This window comes from Melanerpes formicivorus, unplaced genomic scaffold, assembly GCF_026170545.1.
Source record: "Melanerpes formicivorus ecotype bairdi unplaced genomic scaffold, bMelFor1.0.p_v2 SCAF_4, whole genome shotgun sequence".
Lineage (NCBI taxonomy): Eukaryota > Metazoa > Chordata > Aves > Piciformes > Picidae > Melanerpes > Melanerpes formicivorus.
Window position 1 is genome coordinate 32,773,584 of NW_027142356.1, and position 24,911 is coordinate 32,798,494.

General features: G+C 41.3%; 1 protein-coding gene across 4 annotated transcripts in view; it reads right to left on the bottom strand.

The window, feature by feature from the left end:
* ARAP2 (ArfGAP with RhoGAP domain, ankyrin repeat and PH domain 2) overlaps positions 1–24,911 on the bottom strand; it is a 148,306-nt gene that overhangs the window by 48,965 nt on the left and 74,430 nt on the right. For all 4 annotated transcript variants that reach the window (XM_068137547.1, XM_068137548.1, XM_068137544.1 and 1 more), the window contains 5 exons: positions 21,706–21,840; positions 15,514–15,658; positions 12,847–12,949; positions 11,423–11,621; positions 8,467–8,530 (listed from right to left, as the gene is read on the bottom strand). In XM_068137547.1, the coding sequence (XP_067993648.1) occupies positions 8,467–8,530; positions 11,423–11,621; positions 12,847–12,949; positions 15,514–15,658; positions 21,706–21,840 (646 nt within the window). The remainder of the gene's footprint in view (positions 1–8,466; positions 8,531–11,422; positions 11,622–12,846; positions 12,950–15,513; positions 15,659–21,705; positions 21,841–24,911) is intronic.

The following is a 24,911-nucleotide window of genomic DNA, read 5'->3' on the forward strand; positions in this document are numbered from 1 at the left end:
ACCAACCCCTTCCCGGCTACAACCACCTTTCAGGTAGTTGTAGAGGGCAATGGGGTCACCCCTGAGCCTCCTCTTCTCCAGGAGTTCCAATCCCCCTGCCAAGGGCAGTGACACCAGGTTGCTCAAGGCTTCATCCAACTTGGCCTTGAACACCTCAAGAAGGGAGCATCCACAACATACATGGGCAAACTGTTCCAGAGTCTCACCACCCTGACTGTAATCTCAGGATCCACCATAAAACCACTTAGCAGCAGAGCAGGGGACACTAAAATATTTATCTTACTGAAGCTCATGTTTTAAGAAGTCTCTACTGCCTAGCTTTAAAAGTCATATTAACCATGATATATGCCCAGCTAGTAGAAACACTCAGCCACCCTCTTCCATTAATAAAAAACAGTATTTTGCATAAAGGTCTGGACTTTCACAGCAAAATGAGTGTGCCTAATTCAATACCTTCACCCATTTTCAGAAGAATTGGACATCCTACACAGGTGGTTCTCAAACAAAGACTTCCAAACAACACACCACCCACCCTGACACCCTCCTGCAGCCATATTTGAAAGAAAATGGAAAAGTCTGAGCTGAGTAGAAAAGAGTCTGAGGGTGTATGTTAAACTATTCCTTTAGCACTATTATTCACAGATCAGCAGAGGTTAGGAGTGTGGTTTATAAAAGATTTATGGCGCTCCCCCCCCACCAGAGATGCAGATATATATGCATATTACTGTGTGCTTCTTTCCCCTGCAGAACAGCAGGATGTGCATTATGGTGTTATGCAAAAGGATAAATGGAAGTCTCAACAGATTACTTTTTGTTATCTAAAGAATTATGCTGTGTACAGGAAGCAGCATACTGTAAAGTGAAAATATTATTGCTTCTAAACAAGAAAAGGGCAACTCTGCTGTATAGCAATGAATTGGTACCAGAGGAGGAGAGACAACATACAGCAGTGTATTAAATTTCAGAGGTAATTTAAACTTATCTGTGGTTTTTTTTCCAGAGAGATATGAAATTCTTAATCATGTGGCTATCAATCAACTGTGGAGATACACAAATTATCTCAGCTATGTGAAAAAGACCATCTTGTATTCTATGGAGCTTCCCGTTTCCCCCTCAATAAACAAAATCACACAAAATCACCAAGGTTGGAAGAGACCTCAGAGATCATCAAGTCCAACCCACCACCACAGACCTCATGATAAATCATGGCACCAAGTGCCATGTCCAATAAAATTTGAAAAGCTATTGAATTACATTCAAATTACAGATGAAGAGGTTAGTTACTACTTAACCAAGACAACTGGGAATCTGAGAAGGTCTTGAGTTCAAGCCTGCAGTGGGCAGTAGTGTCCTCCCTACTCTAGTCGTGAGGTGTGTGGTGACAGGTTGGACTCAATGATCTTTGAGGTCTCTTCCAACCTTAGGAATACTGAATACTGAAAGTTGCTGGGAATAAAAATATAAATGTAAAAATATCTTGCTGCTGTTGTAAAACTTGGATTGTTGATGGAAAGCAACTGATATTCCTCCAAAATATTACCAACTTTGCCCAGTCAAAAGAACAGAAAATTAAACTACTGCCAGACACAGAAGGAAGAAAAGAAAATTAAACCGGTTCCACACATGGAAGGGAGAAAAGAAAATGAAACCAGTACCAGACAGTTCAGAACCCAGTCAAATTACTGTGGAAGAGGCTTGGAAAGCTTATCTCACACCACAGTATTTTGGGCAGAGAGAGTACACCCCCAGGATACATTTAAATGATAAAAACACAATACACAAATAAGAAGTTTAAGCATTCCTTCTAATTTTAACATTTTCAGTCAAACTTAACTTTTTTATTCCTACTTGGAAACCATTAATTCATCTCTATGAACTTGTAAGCTGGAGAAAAAGGAAAGGGAAAATAGCTAGCAGTAGAAAAGCAGAATTGTGCTCAAAGCACAGTAGAAGTGTTCTACAGAACTACATGAAGGAATAGAGACAACTTTGTAGACCTAGCTGCTGCTTTTCATGTCACACACACAATCTTTTGGGTTGTAAAAGACTTTTAAGATTGAGTCCAACCATTAACACAGCACTGCCATGTCACCACTAAACCATGTCCTTCAGCAGCACATTTACACATCTCCAAAACCCCTCCAGGGATGGGGACTCTACCTCTGCCCATACCTTCCCCTCTTCCAAGCAGTTTGCAGCAGCAATAAATGCACCTATTTCTCACTGAACTAACTGCTACTATCAAAATACCTACTCAGTTTAAATACAAGGTCTAAAACTGAGCATATAAAAGCAGGTTGAAATGTTCTGATTCCCATGTACCACAAAACTGAGCAACTTAATGTCAAGACACTTCAAAGCTTGTAGAAGTCATAATTTTTGAAATGCTTGTGCTGGGTATTGCTGGGGTAGTTAGCTTTCTTCATAGATGGTAGCACGGGGGCTGTGTGCTGGGAGATTTGTGCTGGAAAATGTTAATGCCACAAGGCTGTTTTCAGCACCACTGAGCAGTGCTTACACAGAGTCAAGGCCTTTTCTGCTTCTCACCACCCCAACAGAGAACAGGCTGGGGGGTGCACAAGAGTTTGTGAGGGGACACAGCCAGGACAGCCGACCCTAGCTGACCAGAGGGATATTCCAGACCATGTCATGTCAAGGTCAGCATACAAAGCTGGGGGAAGAAGAAAGACAAGGAAGATGTTCAGTGATGGCTTTTGTCTTCCCCACTGTTAACGTGCGATGGAGCCCTATTCTCCTGGAGATGGCTGAACATCTGCTCACCCATGGGAAGCACTGAATGAATTCCTTCTTTTGCTTTGTTTGTATGTGTGACTTTTTCTTTATATACTAAACTGTCTCTATCTCAACCCACGATTTTTCTCACTTTTCCTCCTTTGATTCTCTGCCCCATCCCACTGGGGAAAAGCGAACAAGCGGCTGTGTGGGGCTCAGCTGCCAGCTGGGGTTCAAGCGTGGCAAAATTTTACTGCAGTGTTTACAAACTTCTACCTATCATGCAGATTAACAACTGCTCTGCACAGACTCTGAGCCAAAGTGCATTCTTACAACATGAATTCATTGCATTTACAGTATGTTTTTATATGTGCTCCTTCTTTGAGTTAGAAAAGAATGGGTGAAACGCACGCACTTCATAACAAATAGTTAGCAACACTACGTGGTGAATAATGGCAGAGTTTTTGCTCTGTTAAGTGTGAAGCACACACAGACCTTACTCAAGAAATGAAAAATTGAAGTACTCCAACAAACAAGAATGCTCATCCGTGCAGATTTCTGCCTTAGTGAAGTGAGGAAATTGAATTGCACAAATGACTGCAGCAGCCCAGCATCACCTACACTCAACATCAAGGGACCTAATCTTAGCTTTTCAACTTGATCATGGACTACCACCACGACCTTCTGCACCCACAGTCAGACAAACCAAGATATGTGAACAACATTGCAAAGGTTTGCCTTAACCAATCTCCCAGGCAGCCAGTACCAGAGCAAGAGGACACAGTCTCAGGCTGCGCCAGGGGAGGTTCAGGTTGGATGTTAGGAAGAAGTTCTATACAGAAAGAGTGATTGCCCATTGGAATGGGCTGCCCAGGGAGGTGGTGGAGTCGCCGTCATTGGAGGTGTTCAGGAGGAGACTTGATGGGGTGCTTGGTGCCATGGGTTAGCTGTTTGGGTGGGTCAGATTGGTTGATGGGTTGGACGCGATGATGTCGAAGGTCTCTTCCAACCTGGTTTGGTTTATTCTAAATAAAGATTTACTCTATTCTATAAAATCATAGGTCTGAGTTGGGAGGGATCTTAAAGATCATCTAATTACAAACTCCCTGCCATGGGCAGGGACACCTCCTGTTAGTGCAGGTTGCTCAAGGTGCCATCCCAGCCTGGTTTACAACAGTTCCAGGCTTGAGTCCACTTTACTTGAGTCTGCATGCCTTGTTGTGCAACTCTGGGAAAGCCATAAATACTAACTGATTCCAGGTACGGGCTGTGGGAAGGATGAGAAACAGACTTCAGCACAAATTCACTGCCCTCTGGCAATTTTCAGGTGATTCTAACATCTACATGCCTGAAAAGAGATGTACTATGAAATTATATTCCAATAATCAAATTGCAACTAAAATTGCAGCACAAATTCCATTAATAATTACAGATCTATAACAAAGGCCAGCAATATTTCTACAAAGGATATAAAGGGTCATATCCAGCACATTATTACTGGAAGCACAAATCCATTCAGCCCAGTCTTATGTTTAGATTTTTGCTGGATTCTAGAATTTTGTGCCCATAGCTTCATTTTACAGGAAATTTTACTGCTGTCAGCAAAGGGTTAAAAAGCAAGCACTGTAATTAATGAGCCATCAGCACAAAGAAACGGTGCCAGTATGTAGGGAAAGTTTATTATCTGTAATAAGAAGGAGCTAACTGCAAGAGAAGTGTAACAAGGGGGGGGAAAAAAAAAAGCACCATCTGGATTACATTATGGTCTGAAAACATTCACTGATACCTAAGAGAGAGCTTAAATGATTATAGAAAAAAGAAGAACCATTTGAAACGGAATTGTCTGCACAAATGTTTTTCCTTAAAGTATGGCATCAGAGATACATTTAATAATTACTGCTTACAGTTGTTTTCAGATAGCTTTCTATTCTATTCTTCCCTTCCAGCATACAGAACCCCTCTGTTGACCTCTGCTGAACTACACAGGGGTAGCTTCTTCACCTATCACTACACAGCTTCTGTTTGGATGGCAACAAGAGACCAAGTATCACCTGCCACTTCACACACAAATAAAGCAGCTGAGATCAAGGGGGGGAAAAAAAACCCAGTAAAATCAAACACACCAAATATAGAGTCAGACACAAGACCGGAAAAGAGTTTGCCACTTCTGGCAAGAACTCAAAATAGCATTGTGACTACAGAAGTGAAACATAGGAGGAGATGAATGACCATCTGAATATGGCCTGAGAAAACAGTGTTGTGAGAAGTCAGGGCTTCCAGCTGGGTTAGAGATACTCTAGCAGGCTGGACAATGTGTTCCAACAGAGATCAGAATGCAATACAAATTCTGTAAGTGCTACAAAAGGGATTATGTTCTTTAATTTACTTTAGCTGAGATACCCAGAGACAGTTTGCCATGAAACTTCAGTAGGAAAATATTCAAGGTATTGTGGCTGTTTCTTGGAACAAGATTCAGCAAGACATTGACCACATTTATTTCTTCATGCAAAGAAGCAGGGGTTGTTTTGGGTTTGGCCTTCATTTCATAGAATCATAGAATTATTAAGGTTGGAAAAGACCTCTAAGATCAAGTCCAACCCTCTACCCAACACCTCCATGACCACTAGACCATGTCCTGAAGTGCCACATCTGCTCATTTATTGAACATCTCCAGGGGTGGTGACTCCACCACTTCCCTGGGCAGCCTGTCCCAAATGTCTTTATTTGTAATGGTTTTTGTTTGGTTGGGTTTTTTTCCAACTTTAATTCTAGAAAAAAAACTCTTACTTTTGTTTCACATTTGCAGCAATATTTTGGGGTTTTTTATCATGTATCTTGTGTTTAAGTGACTGGCAAATTAATGTGAAGAGTTGTCAATAAATCAGCATGCAAAGCCCCTTCTAAGTGATCAGTCTATGCCAAAGTTGTGACTAGACAATCACTGCTATTAAAAAAAAAGGCAACAAAACAAAGCAAAGAAAACACAAAACTCTAGAGACTATGACATACCATTTAGTCACTGCTGATAAAATCTCAGAAGTATTAATTAATTTATCTAAGGTTTGGAGGGCCAGAAGGAGAACTGCTTGGCATGTTTCCCTTTACAATAAATGAGTCTAGAATCATAGAATCAATAAGGTTGGAAAAGACCTCAAAGATCATCAAGTCCAACCTGTCACCACAGACCTCATGACTACTAAATCATGGCACCAAGTTCCACATCAAATCCCCTCTTGAACACGTCCAGGGATGTTGACTCCACCACCTCCCTGGACAGCACATTCCAACAGCTAACAACTCTCTCTGCGAAGAACTTTCTCCTCACCTTGAGCCTAAACTTCCCCTGGCGCAGTTTGAGACTGTGTCCTCTTGTTCTGGTCTAAAGATAAAGGTAATTTTATGCTTGGACATTTTTCCCCCACACCTACTAAATTTCTTAGCACTGCAAGATGCTACATCCTGCATCTGAACGCCTGGATACTTTTGGAGTATTACCCTAAACAAGAATCACTAGGCCAAAGCTTCTATACCCATATAGCTTTTAATGGTTAAGATAATGTCAACACTGCATTTATATTCTTTATGGCAGACTTCAGTGAAGAAAAATTAAACATATTCACAGCAATCATACATCAGCCAGTGCCCCTCTTGAAGTTATTTTCAAATAGTTCAGAATTTCTATTGAACTATTAAAGCAGTTCAGGGGAAAACCTACCCTTACTTGACTGAAATATTATAATTAAAGACATAATAAAAGCTGACCAGGACCTCAGCACTGATAGCTGTGAAATTAGGTGCACAGTTTGTATTCATCTATTGGACTGCACCTTGAATAAGATACTTCTGATTCCCTGGTTGATCTATGCAGCTGAATTTAATGCTGAATCTTTCAACAGGCTTCTTCAAAAATATAAATCACCAGTAAGAAGTGATTGTTTCAGATCTGCATCACCTTACCTGATTCTGAAACTAAAACAGTATCTTAGGAAGAGTTCAAATTCAGAGCACACAAGGTACAATGAGTTTGTCCAAAAGAGTTTCTCCATGAGTAGGTGTCAAAAGGTATCTGTGGAGGCTTTATTAGTTTCCCTAACTAAGAAAACAATCTTCCTTTATTAACCTATTATTAGTGCTCAGTGTGTGAACACTGCACCATTCCTTACACAGGTGTTGGCCTAATAATCTATCATTGACATGCAAGTTTAAAAGAAAAAATACATTCAAAACAAAACCCAAACAACCAAAACCATACAATACCCCAAACCCCAGCCTTTTGCAGAATAAGGATCATTTGTAGTCATTTTTGTTTAATGTCATAGAATCATTAAGGTTGGAAAAGACCTCTAAGATCGTTAAGTCCAAGCTTCTACCGAACACCTCCATGATCACTAGACCATGTGCTGAAGTGTCCCATTTACTCAGTTTTTGGTACCCATGAGGTAGAAACATCCTACCTCAAGTTGCAGCCTCCCATACCATTGTATTTGACAGAGCTATCTCAGCAGATTATTCCCTGCTCAGAAGCATAGAATCACAGAATGGTAAGGGTTGGAAGGGACCTCTGGAGATCTAGTCCAACACCCTGCTAAAGCAGGATCACCTAGAGCAGAGTGCACAGGAAGATGTCCAGGTGGGTTTTGAAAGTTTCCAGAGAAAGAGACTCCACAACCTCTGTGGGCAGCCCGCTCCAGTGGCTCTGCCACCTTCAAAGTAAGAGGTTTTCCCTACATCCAGGCAGAAGCTCCTGTATTCTAGTTTCACAGTACCACAGTATCACTAAGGCTGGAAGAGACCTCAAAGATCATCGAGTCCAACCTGTCACCACAGACCTCATGACTAGACAATGGCATGAAGTGCCACGTCCAATCCCCTCTTGAACACCTCCAGGGACGGTGACTCCACCACCTCCCTGGGCAGCCCATTCCAACAACGAATTACTCTCTTGGTGAAGAACTTTCTCCTCACCTCAAGCCTAAACTTCCCCTGGCACAGCTTGAGACTGTGTCCTCTTGTTCTGGTGCTGGTTGCCTGGGAGAAGAGACCAACCCCTTCCTGGCTACAACTACCTTTCAGGTAGTTGTAGAGAGCAATGAGGTCACCCCTGAGCCTCTTCTTTTCCAGGTTTGTGCCTGTTGCCCCTTGTCCTCTCACTGGGCACCACTGAAAAGAGTCCAGCTTTACAGTCTTGACCCCCCACTCTTTAGATATTAATAAACATTGAGAATATCTCCTCTCAGTCTTCCACATCAGCAGACATGAATCATGTTTGCATCACCAGTATGTTTTTTTCTAGCTGATATGTTGTCAACTGAGATCAGACATTATTGTAAGAGGGAACTTGTGCACACTCTCTCAGTTCTGACCTATACAAAATGAAACACAGAATTCTGGGATATTAAGGGATTAAAAACATTGGGAGGTGGTAAGTGGTACTCCTCCTTTACAAGGTAAAAGAAGTTAGGTCCTTTTTGAAGAAAGCATTATTGGCAGACTAATCTGACTGGGAATAATTTTCTCAGTGGGAAAACTGCTTTTAATTAAGCAGAACTCGTTAGCATTTCCTGACACAGACAGAAAATGTAACTAATACACAAAGTCTTTTCCTCATTTTAAAAAGCCTGTAAATGTACTTTCTCTCTACAAGCTGCAAGTGAAAAAGCTCCACGACTGATCAAGAACTCTAACACATCAGTATAAAAGCAGATCAAAGCTTCATTCAGATGGGAACCTTACCTTCCTTTCTCAACCAGCAGCAGGACATCTATTTTCTCCCCATTTTGCATCACACTACTGATTGCTGAAAGCAGAACACAAACACATTCCTATGAGCCACACAGATATGGAGAGAGAGAAAGACATGCATGCATCCATACATAGACATGATTATCCAGCATGATCTTCACTGGCAAAAGGAGTGAGGAATTCTAAAACATTTCATAGTTTCATAGTTTCATTCAGGGTTGGAAGGGACCACAAGGATCATCTAGTTCCAATGCCCCTGCCATGGGCAGGGACACCCCACACTAGATCAGGCTGGACAGAGCCTCATCCAGCCTACTCTTAAACACCCCCAGGGACGGGGCCTTGACCACCCCCCTGGACAACCCATTCCAGGGTCCCACCCTTTCATTTCAAAGAAAGAATGCTGCTGCTAGTAGCAACAAACATCCCCAAAACACCACTCTCACATTTATAAGATAAACTAATATGGAAAACTATGAAGAAAAATTAAACAGGTACTTTTTAATAATCAAGTTGGAAAATCTTCAGTTGGAAAAGACCTTCAAGTCATTAAGTCCAACCAGTATCTAACTCTACCAAGTCTGGTGCTGAACCATGTCCTTCAGCACCACATCTCTGCCTCTTTTGAACAACTTCAGGGGAAGTGATTCAATCACACTCCTGGGTAACCTGTTTCACTCTTTAAGAATCCTTTCAGTCAAAAAGTTTCTTCTCATATCCACACTAAACTCCCTCAGTGCACCTCAGGGCATTTCCTCTCCTTCTATTACTTATTACTATGGAGAAGAGACCAACCCCTACCTCACTCCAACCCCCTTTCAGGGAGTTGTAGAGAGGCAGAAAGTCTTCCCTCTGCCTCCTTTTCTCCAGACTAAACAAGCCCAGTTCCCTCAGACCTGTTCTCCAGACCCTAATGTGAAAACATGCTATAGTGTTTTATTACATCTAAAACTAAACTTGCAAATACTAGCATTGTAAGACAGAATGATTCAGAAGTAAGATGGATTTTTTACTCCATTAATGCTTGCATCCTAATTACTTGCATTACTTGCAATTGTAATTAACATCATTACTTGCACCCTAATGGCTGCAGATTCATAGAATTATAGACTGCTTTGGGTTGGCAAAGACCTTAAACATTATTTACTTCCAAATCCCCTCCTATGGGCAGGGACACCTTCCACTAGATCAGGTTGCTCAAGGCCTCATCCAACCTGTCCTTCAACACATCTAGGGAGGGGGCATCCACAACCCTCCTGGGCAACCTGTTCCAACACGGTCATGTGAGCTATATGCCATACTGTGAAGACCACTGCCATCTTTATGATGCCTTATGCTAGTCCTGCTAAAAAAAAAAACCCACCCTGCAAAACACCTGAGCTATAAGAAAATACATCTGGGTAGTTTCCAGTCAAAGAGCTCATAAAACTGCTGTGGAATACACTAAACCAGGTCAATTAAATGTAACCTGTTTATTAATTCAAAATTCTGACAAGTCAGTTCTTCCAAAGTCTAGGTCATATATAATCCATACCTTATCTCAACTAATTCCCAGAAACCGTGAAGTCCTGAATATCAATGAAGCTCAATAAACGAATTCTGATGCATGTTATATGATGGGTTTGTATCACACATACACCTGGCCTCATTTACATTTACTGAGTCAAATATCAAGATGATAAGTGACTGCCTTTCCACTGATGATTCATTATTTGGCATGTTTCAGTTATACCATTCAGCTTTAGGAGTGGAGCAGATTTATTTTGGGGAAACCAGGAAATCCAGTGAAATATAGGAATATGGCTATGTAATGCTTCTAAGAAATACAGTTCTTTTATACAACTAATAGTGCAAAATTAAAAACCAAGCAAAAAAAACCCGATTTTTAACCAAAAATGTTTCATTTCCACACTTGAGATACACACAGATTTTGGACGTTCATATGATTAGGGTAGGAGCAATTACAGTTGCATTAGCAAAACAAGCATCAGAAACAGATCCCCCACTCCTTAAACCTTTTCATTCTGACTCAAGAACAATAAAAAGTATTCACAAGTTAGAAGACAGCTAGAGGCATGAAAATATTCCTGATTGCAAACCACCTTCACGGTGTTATTCACAGCAAATGTAAGGTGGCAGTAAATAAACAGCAGAAAGCCCAATGGCATTTAGGCAAGTTCCTCCTGCAAAAAGCAGTCCACAATCTGACAGCATTTATAAAGAGGATCATCAATAGAGAGCTAAAAGCTCTTCCCTACATTACTTTAATGTAAAAATCTCAGATTACTTTTGCTTTCCTGCATAACACGTTGCCTTCTTCAATGGAAAAAACAAGTAGGGCAGATCTGCTTAAAGAGGCTTCAGAGCATAATTACAGTGAATGATATAAAATTGGTCATAGAAGACCATTTGTATAAATATTACCTTTGCACATCACGATATTAAGCAAAGAATATTTTTAGTATCAGGGAGACAATAAAAGGCTATTAGCCTGTGAAATAGTTTTCCAAGAGAGTTATCATTTTTCCAGTACAGCTGAGTATTTTAAAACTAGGCCTGCCAATCATCTCAAGAACACGTTCTGCAGCGAGTGTTTCTGCCCTGTCAAAAACATGAGACAATGATCCCAAAAGGTTATATGTATTATTATTCAATTCTGTACTCTTGTAAGAAAGACACTGCTGCAACTGGAACAGAAATTGTCTTCATTTATTACGAAGCTGTGATTTCTAGTGTGTGCCATTAAGCAGGGGGAGAAAAAAAAAATTCTAACACAGAACTTCCCCAAATCCATATTTAGATGAAAGTTGGAAGAGCATCCGGCTCCTGCAAAGGCATCGTTACTGAGCTCCCTAATGTTTAGGACTTCATAATAGAAACGTCCTTAGCAGTGAATTAATTCTGCAGAGTTATTTCCTGAATTCTAGTTGTTAAGTAAAATCCTTACTTAGCTCTTGCAGCCTCCTTAGATATATGGAATCTTCTTCAGCATTCTCCATTTCAAGACAAAAATAAAGGCTCGACTTCTCAATGGCAAACCAGCCTTTCCTCCACTGATCCAGGTTGTGGCAATCTTTGTAGTACAGCTGGCCCAACAGGTCACAGTCTCTCTCTAACAAGCACTCAGCCACACGAGGAACAAAATGCTACCAAAGAAAAATATGGGGTGAGTCAGGTGAAGAAAAAACCCTCACAATTTCCTTCCCCTTAAAAAAAAAACCAACAAACCACCAACCAAATCATAGTATCATAGTATCAGTCAGGGTTGGAAGGGACCACAAGGATCATCTAGTTCCAACCCCCCTGCCATGGGCAGGGACACCCCACACTAGATCAGGCTGGACAGAGCCTCATCCAACGTGGGCTTAAACACCTCCAGGGACGGGGCCTCAACCACCTCCCTGGACAACCCATTCCAGGGCTTCACCACTCTCATGGGGAAAAACCTCCTCCTCACATCTAGCCTGAATCTCCCCACCTCCAGCTTCATTCCATTCCCCCTAGTCCTATCACTACCTGAGATCCTGAGAAGTCCCTCCCCAGCCTTCCTGTAGGCCCCCTTCAGATACTGGAAGGCCACAATTAGGTCACCTCGGAGCCTTCTCTTCTCCACATCCATAAAATTCAAGAATGAAAGCCACAGTAAAAAAACCACCAAACACCTTTGAGATTTATCATCCTCTAACCCATACAAACACTAAATTGAAATTATAAAATCAAGTAGAACACTCTTCCCATCCACACCCAGCAATTCACACTTTTTCTTCCCTTTTAAACCACAGTTTTAATTAGTGATGTGACTATTAGCATTTGGCGCATCTAGAAGATTTAGGGATGAAAGGCACAGTAAAACAAACAAACACACTTTCAGATTTATCATTCTTAAAGCCATAAACCCACTAAATTTAAATCACAAAATCAAGTGGAATAGCTTTCCTGTTCATGCTCAATAATTCAAACTTTCTAAACTGCAATTTTATTTAGCAATGTGACCATCAGCATTTGGTACTGTATAAAAATAAGGCCGTGCTGTATAAATTCTGTTTCAGCAAATAAAAGAACAGCATTACAACCATAAGCAGATGAAATAAATTCATCTGCTGTATGTCTTTATACTGAAGTATCTTTAATATATTCTTAAGGTCAGCATTAACACAGCCCTTCAATTCCTTTTCCGTTTCATTTTACTATCTTGTTGCAAACATTAAATCACAAAAGTTATTTCTTCCTGCTGCACAAGAAACCTTTACACACAAGACAGATCAGTACTCATCAAGAATGGCTTTTAGGAGGATTTTAAGCTAACAATGATACTTTATTCTTTGTGCAAAGGCTCCTGGCCTAACTGCAAAAGATAATTATCAGTATTACCTTGGCTATTGCCCAAGTCCATTTTTTTTGTGAATATGCAGTTTCAGCTCCAAACAGAAAAACACGTTCTGACATTAAGTAGATTTCAAAGGTAAAGATGTCCCTAAAGCAAGCAAGAGAAAAAGGCAGCTGTGTTTAGTCTTCATAACAGCAGACATTTCTCTGTTTTTCATTATTTCATACCTATGGAAGGCAATCCATCTGCATTTCTCCTCCAGCCTTACAAGTACAATCCAGATGATAACAGACTATTTTATAACACAACATGATCAAAGTGCCTCTCAGGTCAATAACACTTGTTTAGAGGCCACTTGTCTTTTCAGTGATTTCTCAAACTAATAAAAATGTTTACATGTATGCAGTCATTAAAACTCACAGGGAATTTTTTTTTGCTTTTGGAAGTACATGTGATTTCAGTAAGGATATTTCTGTGATGTATTCAAAACATTTTGTTTAAGTTTAATCAAACCAACTCACTGAATGGGAAGTTGTGAACAAGCTACCACAGAATGAATCATAGAAATGGGGGTTCAAAGGGACTTTTAGATGGTACTTGGTTTAATCACAAAGCACAAAGCAGGACTATCACTAACCTCAGAGCAGAACAGCAATGAAAAGCCTTGAACATCTTTGAGGACAGAGAATATTATTTCTCTCAGTTCCAGTCCATCACCATGGAGAGGCTTTTCCTATCAGCCAGCCTAAACCTCCTAGGGTGAAATATGTGGTTGCTACCAATATCTTGGATCAGTATCAGTATCACTAAGGTTGGAAGAGACCTCAAAGATCATCGAGTCCAACCTGTCACCACAGACCTAGACTAGGATAGGACACTACTGCCCACTGCAGGCTTGAACTCACGACCTTCCCATTAAGGGTCTGATGCACTACCAACTGAGCCACAGCATCTCATCGTCACCTGCCACCATGCAAGACATTTGGTTCTGTCATGTTTATGGCTACACCATTTGAAGCTGCTGTAGCTCCAAAAGCTCTTAGAAGTTTGTGAGGGGGTGAGGTGGGTGAGTGTGGGTCTTGATATTTTTTCTTTTAAAAGTCTATCATTATTTAATCAGGTGGAGCCTGATTTTCCATTTTTTTAATGGACAAATGACAACAGTAAAAGAAAAACCAAACCAGTTGAAATTGGGTGTGGAATTTGGAAAGTAAACATCTTGTTAGACTTTAATTATATATTATGGTTAGACTTTAATTATATATTAAGGTTTAATTATAGTATGATTTTGTCGGTGACCTCATCCCAAAATCCCAATAGATGGAAGATGACTTTTTTTTTGCTTCCAGTACTGGAGACTGAGATTTATCAAAGTCTGGAGAACTGAATATGAGTCATTGCTCTTATTTTCAGTAAGCACTTTAAAAACTTTATGTAGATAGTTAATTCTGACTAATAGAACAAAGACTTTAAAGGCTGATTGTTTTCACTACTTGAAATAGCGAATTTAGAGAAGTTTCTCATAAAACTACCCACTTGCAGGTGAAGCAGAGTAGGAAGTTAGTCACTCCCTAAAAGCAAAGTATTCATCCAATATTTTTAAATATTGTCCTGAAGTGGAACCATTTGCAGATGTAATCCACAGCTTAGATGTGATGATAGAAGACGACAGTGGCATTTTCCTTTTTTTCTGTACACCACAAACTATGTGACTGCAATACAGTGAAGGTCATCTCCACTGTATTTTACAGCTTATTGAGTCATCACCATGTTTCAAGATCTCTCCCCTTCAAGCATTCCTTTATCTATATAATAGCTAAAGTACTTTCTCCCCATTATATTTCCAGCATTTTACTCAATAGACTCTCCATTCCTTGGTAGACTCATTTGCTTGTATCTACACACTTGGAACTCCAAGCATCACAGTATTATACTGCAGAAAGGTCTTGTTATTTTACATACACAAAGACATTTCAACTAAGTGCTATGGAATTTGTTACCGACTCAAAGCATAGTTACCAAAAAACCCCACAATAAAACGTTGCCCTGAAGAAATCAAGTACCACTGAGATGCAGCTCAGATGAATCTCCACGTGATGGTTTTAATGCACAAAGGGAAGGCAAGTGATAAGAGAAAACCAAGACCTCAAAATGAAAGCGTTGTTATCTGCAAAATAATACTGTGTTCTACAGTTACACTACTGTCCTCAGCTGCAGAACAAAGAATGGGTTTCAATGACTGAGAGGTCTGTGACCAAAACCAAAAAAGCATTGTGGACAACTCATCTGCTGCATCTTGTCAGTAAGAAACAAAGCAAGAGTTTTGGCTTGAGGCAGAGGTCAATCCCAGGAAGAAAAATGAGCATTAATTGTTCAATTTATCATCATGTAACCTTTTAAGCACTGAGAGTGTGCATTACCGTTTTAATAAGAAACAGATGTATCTAATTTATGCTGCCCTTTTAAATTACCCTAACATTTTCATTAGATCACTACAAATAAAATGAAATAATAAAACAATCCCCAAATACCACTTAGCACTTATTTCTTGAAGTCAGCATGGAATATTTCAGGCTTTTGTTGTTGTTGTTGTAGTGTTCTAAATCGCACGTTCAAAAATCAGGAAGAAATTAGCAGCTCTGAAAACCCAGAATAATAAAACCTTTGAAATACTTCAGTTTGTTGATTGAAATATGAAATTGGGAACCTACCCTCTATTTAAAAAGAAGTCTGACTTGTGCACTACAAGACAGATAACTTCACTGATGTCAATCATACCATTAGGAGTGGTAGATTTATCATTTTCATAGTAGCTGAGAAAGCCACTTTCCAAAGTGCACCATCTCCTGTTGCAATCTGTGATTAAAGAAAGAATGGAAAAGTCAGTGGATGCTAATAAAAATTACCTCTCCCTGCAGAAGTTGCCTCACAGGATGCATAGCTCTGTTTCAACAGCAAGACATTTATGATGAAATCTGTCTCACTGACAGAGTGGCTCAGGAATTCAATATAAATATTGATAATACTTACCCTAAAGAAACTCTTAATACATGGCAATTTAAGAAAAGGGTATTTCCAACACCACAATTTTACATTATGAAATGATTTAACATACTCATAAGTTAACTTTACCATTGTATAGGGATTTTAACTCGCTTGCAGTGGAATTTGGTGGTGAAAGAGCAAGTACGCAATACCATGTTTAACACAAGAGAGTTAAGGAAACGAAATGAAAACATGGTACAAAGAAGCACTGAAAGCTACTAGAACAATATTTTCTGACAAGAGTGGAGAACAAAACGAGTAAGTGAATCATGGTATATAGTGGCAAAAAAGAGTTACCCTTTCTTTCGTGTTACTGGAGCTAGAGGGCAACATCAAGTCAGTATGTCACCTGGAGTACCGTGTCCAGCTGCAGTGTCCCCCAGCACAGGTAGGTCTTGGAACTGCTGGAGTGGGTCCAGAGGAGGCCATGAAGATGATCAAAGGGCTAAAGCACCTCCCATATAGGGACAGGCTAAGAGAGTTGGGGATGTTCAGCCTGGAGAAGAGAAGGCTGCAGGGAGACCTTAGAGCAGGTTTCCAGTACCTGAAGGGGGCTACAGGAGAGCTAGAGAGGAATTTTTTACAAAGGCTTGAAGTGATACAATGAGAGGGAATGGACTGAAGCTTGAGGAGGGCAGATTCAGACTGGGATATGAGGAAGAAATTCTTTATAGTGAGGGTAGTGAGACACTACCCAGAGGTTGCCCAGAGGGGTCTTGCATGCCCCCTCCCTGAAGATGTTCAAGACCAGGTTGGATGAGGCCTTATCCCTCCGAATGCCAGGGGGGCTAGGACAATATGATCTTTTAAGGTCCCTTCCAACCCAAACCATTCTAGGATTCTATGAAAACAGCCTAGAAAAAATAATGCCATACATGCAAGAACTTGCATCCATTGCACACTACTGGAAAAGAGAAGAAAAACACAACTAGAAGTTGTGTTATTTAACATGATTATATTAAAAAAAAACAAAACCAAACCCAACAAAAAAAACCCACACTGCTATCAAAATGGTAGAGGATGACAAACTGAAGAACAGAGAAACTAAAAGAACAATCCTTTCTGGGTACATCACTGGCAGAGCTCAATTCTCTCCTACTGCAGGCCCAAGTGTCAGATAGTAATGAAACAGTGCAGAATTTATTCCTATGCACTGGGGGAGATAAATGGACACATTGCAGATAGGCAGCAGCTGTAGCCATTCCAGGATGGCATGCTCACATTAAAATGGATTGGGTGTCTCTCTGGTTGCTAGTCACATACCTGGGAAGGGTAAATTCATTTAGCAACACTGTAGTTTACAGAAAGGTAACATGTCATAGATTCATAAAATGGATTGGGTTGGAAGGGACCTTAAACATCATCTAGTTCCAACCCCCTTGCCATGGGCAGGGACACTCCACAACTACCCTGGGCAACCTGTTCCAGTGTCTCACAACCCCCACTGTAAAGAATGTCTTCCTAATATCCAATCTAAATCTATACTGCTCAAACTCTCATCCACTGTCCATCATCCTATCACTACAAGCCCCTGTAAAATTCCCTCCCCAGTGTTCCTGTAGGCCTCCTTCAGGTTCTGGAAGGCTGCTATAAGGTCTCCTTGGCACCTTCTCTTCTCCAGGTAGAAGAGCCTCAACTCCCTCAGCCTGTCCCCATATGTGAGATGCTCCAGCCCCCTGATCACCTTTATGACCTGCTCCAGCAGTTCCATGTCTTTCTTGTGCTGGGGACACCAGACAGGATGCAGTACTCCAGGCACAGTCTCACAAAGCAGAGCAGAAGAGGAGAATCACCCCCCTTGTCCTGCTGGTCACACTTCCACTGATGCAGCCCAGGACATGGCTGCCTCCTGGGCTGGCAAGTGACCACTGCCAGTTCATGGTGTGTTTTTCATCAAGCAACAATGCCAAGTCCTCTTACTCAAGACTGCCCTCAAGCCACTCCTCACCCATGCTGTGTTTGTGCTTAGTGCCTTCCAAGTGTAAAAATTTCCAGTTGCTAATCATGGTTAAATTACCTAGTTAAGAATTCTACCCTCAAACGAGTTTGAGTTAGATATATTGGTGTATCTAGTAATTGCCATCTGTACTTCTGAAACAGAACAAAAACGTATCAAGCAGAGAAAACAAAACTTTGCAGAGCAGTTTAAAAATATCATGTGGCATATTTAATTAAGACCAAATATCTACTCCCTATTATGAAACTAAAAGATGAACACAGCCCATGAGACAGCATACCACGGACTACTCGCTGCTCAGAATTTTCAGGCATCCATTCTAGCTTAAGCCTAGTTCTTACAACACAATCTGAGGTGCATCTACTCCCACCGCTGCAGAGAAGCAGGTCCTAAGGAAAAATACTTTGTTTACTTCTGCAGTCTTACAATTCCTCTACAGCTGCAAATAGTCTGGTAAAGTATTTATGAGAATATGGTAAAACAGTTCTGGGAGAAAAAAAAACCAACCAAACAAAATAAACCAACCAACAACAACACAACCACCAAGCTGCAGTTGTAGTTAGCCCAATATTAACTTCATGTTTTACCTGGCATTTCATCCAGTTAGTTTTTCTATTATTTGCTATATGATTTAAAAATCTCTTAGCAATATTCTTCTGGCTACTATTATATTTTCATTACATTATTTCATTTATCATCTTATTATTTATTGTTATCTAGTGACTGTTTTAATATTAATTATAATTTATTTGAATTTTTTGCTATTTTATTTTTCATGTATTGTTTACATGCTGATTTATTATTTATTAGTAGTACTATTTTGATGACCTTTTATTTTTTGTTATGTTATTTTTCTGGCTTAGTCATTATTATTTATATACTGATTTGTTATTACTGGTACTATTTTGATATTTTTTGTTTGTTTTTTTGTTTGTTTTATTATTATTTACATACAGCTCTATTATTACTATTGGTACTATTGATATTTTTATAATTCTTTCAATTATTGAAGGGTTTGGGGGGTAAATGCATTATTTATTTATTTACTACTTGCTCTCTAGTTCTATCTGTAGTTTAAATACATATTTTATACAGTAAAACAAGCATAAGACAGAGTTTGCAAATGTATAGCTTTACAGGAGTCATATATCAGGGGAGGGGTGGGGAGGGGAGAGGGGAGAGGGGAGAGGGGAGAGGGGAGAGGGGAGAGGGGAGAGGGGAGAGGGGAGAGGGGAGAGGGGAGAGGGGAGAGGGGAGAGGGGAGAGGGGAGAGGGGAGAGGGGAGAGGGGAGAGGGGAGAGGGGAGAGGGGAGAGGGGAGAGGGGAGAGGGGAGAGGGGAGAGGGGAGAGGGGAGAGGGGAGAGGGGAGAGGGGAGAGAGGAGACTTTACTTCATGTTAATGAGATTTTATAAACTAAGAAATCATTCTTGATCTAAGGGGGGGGAAGAAATCAACACAGAAGAGAACAAAAATAAAACGGTATGGTTTATGTTTTAAACAGCAAAAGCCTCCTTTTGTCATAGTATTTCTTACACATGGCTGAAATATATTACAGCCCTCAGGCAAGAGCAGTTTCTAATTCAAAATTGCAGGGGTTTTTGTTGTTGTTGAAAGGATGTTATTATTACATCTTCCTCCCTTGTCTCATTTGTCATTTGTCTTCCTGGACTGCACAAGCTCAGGGAAACCTATATTCCTACCTAGCTGTAGAGCACTCATCCCAGAAACATTAGGCCTGACAAACACATGGGTAATTCAACAATAATGCAAAAGCAAACACATGAACAACAACTGAAAAATCCCTCCTCAAACCCAAAGAGCAGAACAGCTACAAGACACTGTCACAATTCCAGGGGCCAACTTGAGCTGAGGGAAACGTGGTTCCTTTCCATTTACTGTGTGCTCCTCCAAGTAGTAACTGCAAGGATAAGAAACAGACCACAAACTTTCAAGGCAGATTCATTTCTGTCCACTAAAACCTTATGATGGAAGACAGTCAAAATTCAGCTGTTGCTTGTCTGGGGGTTTTCTTCAGAAGTATTTTTAAGGCGTCCTAATAACGATGTTCACTGCCCACTGCATCTCCCCAGTACTACAGGAGACACTGTGAACATTTACAGCTAAATATTCAATCTAGGCAGGTATTCACAAATTTACACCATTCAGATAGAAGGTAACAGTAGTATTGCCTCGTATCTGCTGGCTACTTTTCCTAGGAGGGTCTCTGTGATTATTTTTGGTTGGTGGGTTGTTCTGGTTTTGTTTTGTTTCTTTTTTCTTTTTTTCTCCTGGTTATTTTATTAATATAGATCATAGAATCATAGAATGGTTTAGGTTGGAAAGGACCTTAAATATCATCTAGTTCCTAAACCAAGCCACAGGCAGAGACAACTCCTACTAGACCAGCTCCTCAAGACCCCATGCAATCTGGCTTTGAACATCACCAGGCTTGAAGCCTCCACAACTTCCGTGGGCAACCTGTTTTGGTGCCTCACCAACCTCATGGTGAAAACTTTCTCCCTAACATCTCATCTCAATCCAGCTTCTTTCAGTTTGAAACCATCATCATTCATCCTATGACTCCATGCCTTTGTCAACAGTTCCTCTCCAACCCTCCTGCAGCCCCCTTCAAATACTGGAAGGCTGCTACAAAGAGAGCCCTTTCTTCTCCAGGCTTAACCCCAACTCACTCAGCCTTTCTTCACAAGAGAGGTGCTCCAGACCTCAGATCATGTTTGTGGCCTCCTCTGGACCCGCCCTAACAGTTCTGTGTCCTTCTTGTGTTGTGGGTTCCAGAGCAGAAGACAATAGATACACACACCCACAGCACAGAAGACACAGTCTGCCCTTGGAGCAAATACTAGTGAGGTCTGCAGTTATTCCTTGCTTTCCCAAGTAAGTTCAATTCAGTTTCAGAATAATCCTCCAAAAAAATCCTGTCCAGCAGCAGTCCTCTGCAACAACAGCTGTGATTTACAACTGCAAAGTTGCTGGGAATTGTCAGTGATCAGGCATGAGTTGTGTTGATCATGCAATGCTTCCAGGAATTTGAACCCACACTAAGGTACAGATTCTTCAAAAGCATATATAAATAGGTGTTCTATGCTTTAGCATGCTTTAATCTCCACCAAGGATCTCAAAGGCAAACATCATAAGAACATGGACATAAACATGCAAAAATATCTATTTATCAACATGGGATGTCATGTCAAGCTTTTAGGAGCAATAAACTCAACCATAAATCAGGCCAGAAAGTCCCACATCAATTTTTGTTTAGATGGAAGAAAAATAGAGGAACACAACTGGGGAGAAAAGGGGGGAAAAGAAAAAAAAAGGTGAGAAAATTATAACCTCTCAGTAACAACAAGAAAGAAACAATCCCAGGAGACTGATACATACAGGAGACCATGTGTATCTACTGTGATATACACGTTTTCACCCCACGAAGCTCAACTGGTTGTAAAGTTGTTGGAAGTGTACATTTCCACCTGGAGTACTTTTAAAACTTGTGGGCTTGAGAAACACTCTGCATATTAGGCAGTGATACTTCAAATGACTTCTGAAATATTATCATTTTTGATGGAAACTTCTTTGGGGCAGTCAGCAGCATCTAGCTAAACATAATTAAAGCGAGAAGTGTTTCTAAGTGGGTTTTATTTATCAATAGCTGTTTGTTAGCCAAATATTTGTTCAGTAGTTCCATTTCCCTTCCTCTGTCAACAACTGAAGAAGGAGATTAAGACAATCAGTATTTTCTTATCTGGAAGAGATCTACCAAATCAAAAGAGGCGATGTCATATCAAAGGCATCTTATCTTTTTGAAAGTAATCTGAGAAGTTAAAAAGAAGGAAATGAATCCAAACCATACATATTCAAATGCACAAAATAAAAGTGAAATACCTTCTTTTAATTTCTTCTCCGTAAGAAGCTTAGCAGTGTTAGAAGAAACTTTGTACAGGAATTCACAAAGAAAGGTGGAATGTGAACAATCTTCAGAGAAACCACTTTCAAAACTGGGATCATAATTTGGGAAATCTATTAAAAGAGAAAAGGAGCAAGACACAAAACTTCATTTCTATCACTCTAACCACTTTAACCACCTGTAGATATGGAGTTGCTCTGTAGTACTTTTAGTACACCACAAATACATATTATTGATTTTTATAATTACAGTAATTTTTGTATATATTCATAAGAGGAGACTCAGGGGTGACCTTATTGTTCTCTACAACTACCTGAAGGGAGGCTGTAGACAGGCGGATGATGGTCTCTTCTCCCAGGCACCCAGTACCAGAACAAGAGGACACAGTCTCAGGCTGCACCAGGGGAGGTTTAGGTTGGATGTTAGAAAGAAGTTCTATACAGAGAGAGTGATTGCCCATTGGAATGGGCTGCCTGGGGAGGTGGTGGAGTCACCATCATTGGAGGTGTTCAGGAGGAGACTTGATGGGGTGCTTGGTGCCATGGGTTAGTTGTTTAGGTGGGTTGGATTGGTTGATGGGTTGGACACGATGATCTCGAAGGTCTCTTCCAACCTGGTCTGGTCTATTCTATTCTATTCTACCAATAAAACATTGGCTCACATTTTTTTCATAGATCCTACAGGTTTTGTAATCCTGTGAAGCTGTGATGTGAGGAAAAGATAGTTTGCTGCCATAGACCATATTACAGGTTCAAGAGATGAGTTTCATTGTGGGAGAAAAGTCTGGCAAAAATCAGGTAGGTCTGTGTGCAGTAAGGATAGATAGGAAGTTAAATAATTTTAAAGAAATAAAATAAAGCCCCAGGTGAATACAGTTAACAGATATCTGAAGTATTCTGAAGTATATCACTGAATTACAGAATGCCAGGTTGGAAGGGACCCCAAGGATCATCTGGTCCAACCTCTCTAGGTGATAGCGTAGTTGAAATGAGATGGCCCAGCACCCTGTCAAGCTGAGTCTTAAAAGTGTCCAATGTAGGGAAATCTACTACTTCCCCTGGGTGAAACATTTTCTTTCTTCTTTATTTTTTATGTATATAGAATATATTTTTTCTATATAGGGTGCATTTTTTTCTTCACCTTTTACAGGTAAAAGCCTGATCGTTTTGGCAGAGCAGGTGATGTTTTTCTTCTGTGCTATAAATAAGGTATGAGGTCTATCAGTTATCACTGTCTTTGTTATTTTTTTAAGTCATAAATTTGCTATCTATCTGTGCAAAATGCATGTAACTTCATAGTTTCATAGTTTCATAGTTTCATTCAGGGTTGGAAGGGACCACAAGGATCATCTAGTTCCAACCCCCCTGCCATGGGCAGGGACACCCCACACTAGATCAGGCTGGACAGAGCCTCATCCAGCCTGCTCTTAAACACCTCCAGGGACGGGGCCTCGACCACCTCCCTGGACAACCCATTCCAGGGTTTCACCACTCTCATGGTGAAGAACCTCCTCCTCACATCCAGCCTGAATCTCCCCACCTCCAGCTTCATTCCATTCCCCCTAGTCCTAGCACTACCTGATATCCTGAGAAGTCCTTCCCCTGCCTTCCTGTAGGCCCCCTTCAGATACTGGAAGGCCACAATTAGGTCACCTCGGAGCCTTCTCTTCTGCAGACTGTACAGCCCCAACTCCTTCAGTCTGTCCTCATAGGAGAGGTGCTCCAGCCCTCTGATCATCCTCGTGGCCCTTCTCTGGACACGTTCCAGCACCTCCACATCCCTCTTGTCATAGGGGCTCCAGAACTGGACACAGTACTCCAGGTGGGGTCTCACCAGGGCTGAGTAGAGGGGGAGGATCACCTCCCTCGACCTGCTAGCCACACTTCTCCTGATGCAGCCCAGGATCTGATTGGCTTTGCGGGCTGCAAGTGCACACTGAGAGCTCATGTTGAGCTTTTTGTCCACCAGCACCCCCAAGTCACTCTCCTCAGGGCTATCCTCCAGCCAGTCACTGCCTAGCCTGTATTTGTGCCTGGGATTGCCTCGACCCAGATGCAGGACCCTGCACTTGCTCTTATTGAACTTCATGAGGTTGGCTTGTGCCCACCTCTCCAGCCTGTCAAGGTCCCTCTGGATGGCCTCCCTTCCCTCCAGCGTGTCTGCTGCACCACACAGCTTGGTGTCATCAGCAAACTTGCTGAGGGTGCACTCCATGCCACTGTCCATGTCCCCCACAAAGATGTTGAATAAGATAGGTCCCAGGACTGATCCCTGAGGGACTCCACTTGTCACTGGCCTCCACTGGGACATGGAGCCATTGACAGCCACTCTTTGGGTGCGGCCATCAAGCCAGTTCCTTATCCATCTAGTGGTCCACCCATCAAACCCATGTGTCACCAGTTTGGAGACCAGGATGTGGTGCGGGACAGTGTCGAAGGCTTTGCTCAGGTCCAGGTAAACGACATCAGTTGCTCGCCCCTCATCTATTAATTTTGTCACCTGCTCATAGAAGGCCACCAGGTTGGTCAGGCAGGATTTGCCCTTGGCAAAGCCATGCTGACTGTTCCCAATCACCTCTTCACTATTCTTTTGAGCGAGTAGTGACTCCAGGAGGATCTGTTCCATGATCTTTCCAGGCACAGAGGTGAGACTGACTGGCCTGTAGTTCCCTGGTTCCTCCTTCTTGCCCTTTTTGAAGATGGGGGCAATGTTTCCCCTTTTCCAGTCTGTGGGGACTTCACCAGACTGCCAGGACTTTTGAAATATAATAGAGAGGGGTTTAGCAACCTCATCTGCCAGTTCTCTCAGCACCCGTGGGTGTAACCCGTCGGGTCCCATGGACTTGAACATTTTCAGGTTCTTCAGATGATCACGAACCTGATCTGCACTTACAATGGGCAGTTCTTCCTCCCTGTCCCTGGCTTTGACTTCCATAACATCAGGAGTGTGGCTAGAGGCCCTTGCAGTGAAGACTGAGGTAAAGAAGTTATTAAGTACCTCAGCCTTTTCCTCATCACAGGTGACCATGTCACCATTTTCTTTTCTGAGGGGGCCCACACCTTCCCTAGTCTTCTTCTTCCCATTAATATACCTATAAAAGTTCTTAGTATTCCCTTTAATCTCCCTGGCTAGATTCAATTCAAACTCTGCTTTGGCTTTCCTGACCAGGACTCTTGCTGCTCGG